Source organism: Lucilia cuprina, chromosome 4 (genome assembly GCF_022045245.1).
Source record: "Lucilia cuprina isolate Lc7/37 chromosome 4, ASM2204524v1, whole genome shotgun sequence".
NCBI lineage: Eukaryota > Metazoa > Arthropoda > Insecta > Diptera > Calliphoridae > Lucilia > Lucilia cuprina.
Genome location: NC_060952.1, coordinates 93,490,911 through 93,499,166, shown reverse-complemented (window position 1 = coordinate 93,499,166; position 8,256 = coordinate 93,490,911). Strand labels below are relative to the sequence as shown.

At 29.1% G+C, this 8,256-nt stretch overlaps 1 protein-coding gene across 1 annotated transcript; it reads right to left on the bottom strand.

Annotated features, from left to right (window-relative positions):
• Positions 1-239: 239 nt before the first annotated feature.
• On the bottom strand, positions 240-8,002 carry LOC111680158 (glutamate [NMDA] receptor subunit 1). The gene is made up of 11 exons (XM_023441785.2): positions 7,700-8,002; positions 7,508-7,633; positions 3,855-4,079; positions 3,568-3,770; positions 3,319-3,484; positions 3,141-3,246; positions 2,043-2,203; positions 1,754-1,970; positions 1,273-1,690; positions 483-911; positions 240-420 (listed from the first exon to the last, which is right to left on the bottom strand). Exons 1-11 carry the CDS (start codon positions 7,859-7,861, stop codon positions 240-242), a joined length of 2,394 nt encoding a protein of 797 aa, XP_023297553.2. The 5' UTR covers positions 7,862-8,002.
• Between the last annotated feature and the right edge of the window lie 254 nt (positions 8,003-8,256).

The following is an 8,256-nucleotide window of genomic DNA, read 5'->3' as shown; positions in this document are numbered from 1 at the left end:
TGAACTAGAACTGAACTAGAACTGAACTAGAACTGAACTAGAACTGAACTAGAACTGAACTAGAACTGAACTAGAACTGAACTAGAACTGAACAAGAACTGAACTACACTAGAAACTTGATCAATTTCCTGGTGCAGGATTTTCAAAAAGAACATTAAGTGTATGTTGATCTCATCATTATCATCAATATTGAAATTCGGAACTTATTGAGATCTATTGTTTTCTATAGAACTCGATCTCTACTCACTTTCATGAAACTCCAAAATCGTTAAGGTTACAGCATCCGTCCAAGGAGAACCCTTTTGCAAACCAATACCATAACCACTGCGACCAAATAGCTCTCCTGCCGTAACCAATTCGCAATCTTTAGAGGCTTCGTATTCCAAACGTGAAGAATCCCATATAAAAGCCATCAATTTGCTATAGAAAAAAAGTAAAACTAAACTTATTCAGACACTTAAACATAAAAAAATTAAACTTACCCCTTCTTAACATCCTCTATGGCCTTCTCAGCAGTATCGTAGTTATTCGCCTCCATCGTACGATACATATTCGATAACTCTACCTGACGTCTAAAATACATATCGACCGAAGAGCCTTTTACCGTGGCACAGGTCAAATTCTCCATAGTATTACGTAAACGAGCATCGTTAATACCACTCAATTTTGTTTTCGGACGCTCCAACACGAGGAAAGCGGCCAAGTTGGCAGTATACGAGGCAACAATGATCATAGCAAAACCAGCCCATACCATACCCAAAACACGAGCCGAAAAACTGCGTGGTGTACCTTCTCCAATGCCACTGTTCAGCAGAACACCCCAGGCAAACCAGATGGCGGAACTTAAATTTAAAGCCTTCTCTTCATGACTATCAACATGAGAAAGTTTAAAACGACCAAATGGAGAAAATCTATGAGAGACAAGGAATTAAATAAATTCATTATTAATTCCCTAGGTTGCTACTATTAATGATATATTATGGAAAAAAAATCTATAACTCAGAATCAAACCTAAGTGCTTGAATTAAGTTTTTAAGTTCTTTAAAAAGAAAGAGAGAGATAGAGAGATTACAAAAAAGTACAAAGTGCTTTAAAAACATGCTCTTTATTATGAAAGAGTTATTATCGTTATGACAAAAAAAGAGAAAGAGATTTTTATTGAATTAAAATTACTCTAGAAAATTAAATTATGTTATTGTGGTGGGAAGGACCATGCTTAAATTCTCACTTTCGAAAGTTTGAATAATTCCCAACTTTATTGAGTAAACTTACCTATCCAGTAAATAGAGGACCAGAGCCACAACATGTACCGACACCATTACCAATATCCAAAGCGTGTTACTAAATGGTTGCAAGAAAGACACTAAAGTACTCGAACGTGATGGTTTCTTTTCGAGTATTGTAATGCCTTGATATTTGAAAGGTTTCGAAAATTCTATATATTCGGCACGCTCTGGATTAATGGTTAGTGGTGCTACAATCATGTCGGCTCGTTCATTCACCAATTCGCCAATTAAACCAGTCCATTCTTTTTTCGTCGAAGAGGACATGGTGCCAGTTGTAGAGTTTTTTAATATATAATGACCAAATTGTCCATCGGGGGAGAGGCCCAATTCATAGGTGAAATTTATGCGATGTGATAAGGCTTTAAGTAAATCTATGCAATAGCCACGGCAACAGTAATCGTTTTCTATTAGAAAAAATATTTGTTTTTTCAATGTTTTCGTTTCTTTGTGTTTCACTTCAAACTTACCCACTCCATTGCTGGTATTGAATAGAGGACAAGGCACCTCTTCTTCTGCACAATTTACCTCATCATCTGTTAAACGTCTTACATAGACAAAGGGTTTCTCTTCTATGGTCAGCACTTTTAAATGTGTGGGTATCATTATACCTTCCGGTTTCTTTCTCTCTTTCCCAGGCCATATAATTTGACTGTCATTGATTGTCAAACGCATCATACCTTTGTCCTAAAGGGGGTGGGGAAGGGTTCATTTCATTATTATTTTTTTTGATTTTCATAATTAGTAAGTTCCACTTACCGGATCATAATAGAATTTTCCTACAACTTGTTTCTTTTGTTTGGGTCTAATATTGATTACATCATAACCGGCATATATACGATCACCATTATCATCGAATGCCACCTGACCGGTTTCTCCTGTTATATTCCGCGTTCTGAGGTAATGGAAAAGACGTTTTCCTAGAAGAGATTAGAAATAAAAGATTTTTGAATAATAAGAAGATCTCGAAAGATCACTGGTGAAAATCATTATACTATAACGTTCTATATCTCTATGGAAAGGGAAAGTGATATTAATGATCAATTTTATGAATTTTAATAGACAGTACCAGATCGAATCTGGACAGATCTGCGGCTAAAAAATTGATCGTACTGAAACCTTAAAGAGATTTCTAGGAAAATCACATTTGCGGGGAAATTATAGACATTTTAGAAAAGGACAAGTGACGCAATTAGCATAGAACTAATATCTTCTCTCAAATTATATATTTTCAAGATCTTAGTCAAGAAGATCGCATAAAATGAAGTTCATTGAATTCATAAAGATTGTAGTTGAAGAAATTAAGAAATCATCTGAAGATCACAGGAAAAAAGTGATCATAAAAGTGATCACAGGAAAAAAGTGATCATACACGCTAGAAAGATCTGGAAAACGATCGTTTTTGAAATAATCTAGATCAGGGGGGTTACTCTGTAACTCGATTCGAATGAAAAACAATTCGAATTTATATGTTAAATACATTTTGTTTCGAAAACTTTTTCTTTCGAATCGAAATACGGAGTAATCCCCCAGTTTCATGAATCATAATTAAGATCAGTACATGGAATATCTCTTACATCAGACAAGATCTTAGCAAAAAATGATCATTGTGAAACTATAAAGATATGTGAAAAGGAATATTTCATCATTGTTGTACTTTTATGAAATAAAAATTCAGTTCAATTAAATGGGGACTGGAGACATAATGAAGACAATTAGAGAACTTAAAACGATCGGATTTGATTCGATCTCTGACCTCTGGCTATTGTCATAAAACAAAAAGTTGGCAACAATTAACCATCATATACATATTTGTTATTTCAATTTTAACCCTCCATCTATTTAAAGACAACTTACCTGACTCCCAATTAACACCCGAATCATCGCAATTCTTAGGTGGTTCAGTAAGTGTTTCATTTTTCATCATTTCCTTAATAGCTGAAGCCAAAACGTAAACAGAATCCTAAAACAGACAAAAAAACGCCAATAACATAAACGACAACGAAAAAAACGAAGTAGATTATAACAAACTTACCCTTATATGGCGTTTATCACTATTAACATGCTCCAGTTGTAAACCCAAAACACCATCTGGTGTATTATTGGCACTTAAGGCTTGTTCAGTCACAATCCAAACATGACCACCCTCAGTCATATTGTAGATAGCAGCATCACGGAAAATCACTTGGGCATCTTCAGTGCTGCAAAAAGTAAAGTCCAAAAGTCCAAATAGATTTTCATAATTCCTCTTTAAGAAATATTTACTTAATAGCAATTCTCTTACCTAGCATAAACCAAATACACACGACTCTGTGCTGTTTTCATATCAATCAAATGTTCAGCAAAACTTTCCAATTTTGGCTCAAATTCCACAATCATTTCTACGGTGGCTCTAACATCAATGTCATCATAATAGTTTTGGGAGGTAGTTTGAAATCTACCCAATATGGCACGACCATCTGTATCTGAACTATGTATTATAATTACCTAAAAGTTGGAACACAGAGAATAAACCAAAGGAAAACAATTAAGTTATTGTCCCTTAAGATTTTATATTAACTGTATGTTTACCTTTGTATAACTGAAATGATTTAACATTTCCAACCAAACATCAGCCTGATGATAGTACGGCGGCACGGTGCGCAAAAAGGAAACATGAATATTTTTATCAGAGAAGGCCGCATCACGTGACGAGATACCTATAACGGGTATTTGAAAGAAACCACTTGTATAGCTAACGGCAGCTGGTGACAAATCACCGGAGGTTTGTTCATGCGATACAACGACTGCATAAACCTGTATTATAACAAAAGATATACAAACAAACAAAAGGAAAATTGAGGAAAAGGCAAAAACAAGAGTAAAATATCACAAAAGATGTAAAGAAATAAGGAAAATTTTGGGGAAATAATATGAAATAAAATTACAAGCCATTTTTTGCAGATGTCTTTTTGTAGCAGCAATATCAACCCTTAACCCCCCAAAGAAATTCTGACAGTTAAATTATCTGTTTTCGAAGAATTGGTACACTTAAAGAAATTTAGTTTGGATAGAAAGATATTTCAGAAGGAAAGATATTTTGGACTGAAAAATATTTTGGATAGAAAGATATTTTGAGATGGAATGATAGATAGATAGATAGATAGATAGATAGATAGATAGATAGATAGATAGATAGATAGATAGATAGATAGATAGATAGATAGATAGATAGATAGATAGATAGATAGATAGATAGATAAATAGATAGATAAATAGATAGATCGATCGATAAGTAGATAGGTAGATAGGTAGATAGATAGATAGATAGATAGATAGATAGATAGATAGATAGATAGATAGTTAAATAGATAGATAGATAAAAAAACTGAATATTTCTTTCAGTGCAACCTTTCTGAATACTTTCCTTTACAACATCACAACTTTCATTCAGTCTTACAATATTGTTTGACGGAAGCATAAATTTATAAATATTGCAACAAACAAAATTAACTCAAAACACCGACAAAAATCATCAAAAATTAGTCTCCAGAGTATATGTTCTCTCTAACATATTTTCCACCTGATGTATGTGTGTCATTGTCTGTATTATTTTTTTGATTTCTTCTTTTTGTTGACTTCGTTGTAATAAGAAAATGAAAAAAAAAACAGAAGATTCCTATTAGGATAACATTCATTTATGTATTCATTCGTTTATATTTTGTATTATCATTATTAGATCTTTTCTATACATACAATTATAGTACATACAAACATACATACTGAATACTTATTTCATAACCAAAGCATTGATGAAGTTGTCATGAAAAAGGAGGGAAATTTATGGTAATTTTAAAAGGATATTAAATGTAATTGCATTTCAAGTGGTGAAATGAACACTCAACTGACAACAAACAAGTAAACTGTTCGGTTTTGTAAAACATACATACAAACACATACTTGTTGAAACACATACATGTGAACATTTGAAAAGTCATTGATAATAATGTGATTGAGGTAGAATTTTTTAGTAAAAGAAAAAACGAACGAAAAATAAGGAATTAAAACAATGTACAGACAAAGTTCAAGTGTAATATTAAAGGAAACGGAAGTTCTCTTGGGAGAGAGGACAAAAAAAAAAGAGAGAAATAAATGTGATATAAGGTAATAAATTGATTTATAGGAAAAGAGATGAATTGTTAACAAATTGAAAGTATTGACGACAATGAAATCGAATTGAGGGAAAAAATTGTAAATAAAATCGTAAGAGGTTGAATAAGTTTAATAAAAGTTGTAAAACTTTTCCCCTTTTTCATATTTTTTACAGTTTACTGTGCAAGTAAACAAATCTATAGACACATTTCAGCATATGAATGTGTGATTTATTTGTAAATAAATCTCTGCATAATTTGTAAAGCATACTTTAAGGCATTTACATAAAATGCTATTTTTATTGATAAATGTACTTACTTGTACATTACACTAAAAATAATATAATATCCGGTATTATTCCGTTTAAATTTAAATATATTATAAAAATAAACACTGTTTAATAAAAAACAACAACAAATAAACAAAATTGATTTAAAAAGTAAACAAATAAAAGTAGTATTTTGTTTTAAAGTGCAATATAATGAAATAATAACATTTTTATCTTGTAATATAGAAAAATTATAAACTTTTTGTGGTTATTTATTATATATTTTTGTTTTTGGCAACACACCCTTTATATGTGCGTTAATAGGCAATTCACAAATTGTTGACATAAAATTATCATATTTTTATTAGGGAGTTTCTTTTTTTATTGAAAATTAAAATTGTAAAATTCATACTTTTTTAAAATAATTGTAGTAAAAAAATTTCAAATGAAAATTTTTGTTCAAAAAAAATTTCATAATACATAATTAAAAATTAATTAAAAATAATGTAATAATGTAAAAAAATATTCAAATCGTTATAATAATCGATTAAAATTTTGATTGAAAATTTTTTCATTAATTATCATGTAAATACGAATAATACATACAAAAAATATTCCAAAATCGATTAAAAATTTTTCGAATAATCGATAAAAAAATTCGAATAATCGATGAAAAATTATTCGCATGTTCGAATAATTTTTAATGTAAAAAAAATTTATTATTATTATAAATATAGGCGAATAAACGATAAAAAATTATTCGAATAATCATTAAAAAAACTATATGAATCAAAACTATTAAAAGTAATCGTATGTGCGAATAATGTAGAAAAATATTCAAATAATCGATAAAAAATTATATGGTAAAATCGTTAAAAAGTATTCGATTAATCGATTAAAATAATCGATAAAAAATAAGCAATTAAAAGTAACCGAATAATCAGTATTTTCAGCAATCCATTAAATCATCTAATTAAAATATTAAAAATTTTTTATAAATAAAAAATATTCGTTTTCCAAAAAAAAATTAAAAATCGAATATTCGAGTAATCGATTAAAAATATTCGCATAAACTTTAAAAAATAAATAAATCGATTGTCATTTAATTTATACTCAAATATTTGGTGAATCGATTAAAAATGTTGAAATTTTGTTTTTAGCTTATTTTCAAAAATTGATTCGAATAATCGACTAAAAAAATTATAATGAAAATATTTTCGTTTTAAATTATCTTAAAATTATTCGAATATTAAAAAAAAATTAATTTTAGTCAACACCAAATTTTTCAATTAAAATCTATTCAAACAATATCGATTGGAAGAGTCCATTAACTTGATTCGAATAATCGATTAAAAAACTAAAATGATTTTTTTTTAAAATAATTAACCGTGTTTTTTTCTAGGGAAAATTTATACGAAAAAATAAGCTAACAATCGATTAAAATTATTTGAATATACGATTAAAATTTATTCGATTAGTCAATTAAAATTCTGCTTAAAAGTTATATATGCAAAACTATTCAATTAATCTAGTTTAATTAGTCGGGTAATCGATTTAAATTATCCGTGAAATCGAACTAAAATTATTCGAATAAAATCCAATTTTAGTCAAGATTTAATTTTTCAAAAAATCAATTGTTAAAAATCCCTCTTAACATTAATTATACGCCACTGCCTTTTAATTTACATAAAACAACAAAACACGGTGATGCCACATAATTTATATTAATTTGCCCCACATTAAGGGAATTTTAAACTTTTAATTTTTTGAAATTTTACTAAAATGGCTTATAGATTTCATTTCAATATATATGTTTCAAACTTACCCTTTTATCAATTAATTTGTCACAAACATTAAATACCGTCTTAATCGGATTCTTATCCATTCTTATGGTCTTACCATAATACGTTACATTTCGATTAGCTTTATTGTTTTCTACAAAATTAAGATGCTGCAAAAGAAAAATTTTAATAAATCTCTATTTTTGTTCTTTAAAATATTTAAATATTAAACTTACCGATATAGTATCTTTGAAATGTGTTTCACTGCCATAATCTCCTAAAACACCGCCTACATTATATTTTCCTGCATCATCAGAATCATTGCCATGGACTAAGTTTATTAAGAGTAAATAATAAACCGTTAAAACGGTATTTTTTATTGATAGTTTAAAAAGCATGATTGCTTTTGTTGTTATAAGGTGGTATTTTTGGTGTTATTTAAAAAGTCATTTTCTGGGTTTTGCAGCTGTAATTGAATAAAAAGATGTTACTTGTTAGATTTAATCATAATATGGACAATAACTCCCCGTATTAATAAAGGGATAATGAGGTTTTTGAAGGTTTGTTTTAGGAGGTTATACTTTCGAAGATTTTTAATCAGATTAAGAAGAAAAACTGTGAGTGGATGGGCGAAATCTATCTATCTATCTATCTATCTATCTATCTATCTATCTATCTATCTATATATCTATCTATCTATCTATCTATCTATCTATCTGTCTATTTATTTATTTATCTATCTATCTATCTATCTATCTATCTATCTATCTATCTATCTATCTATCTATCTATC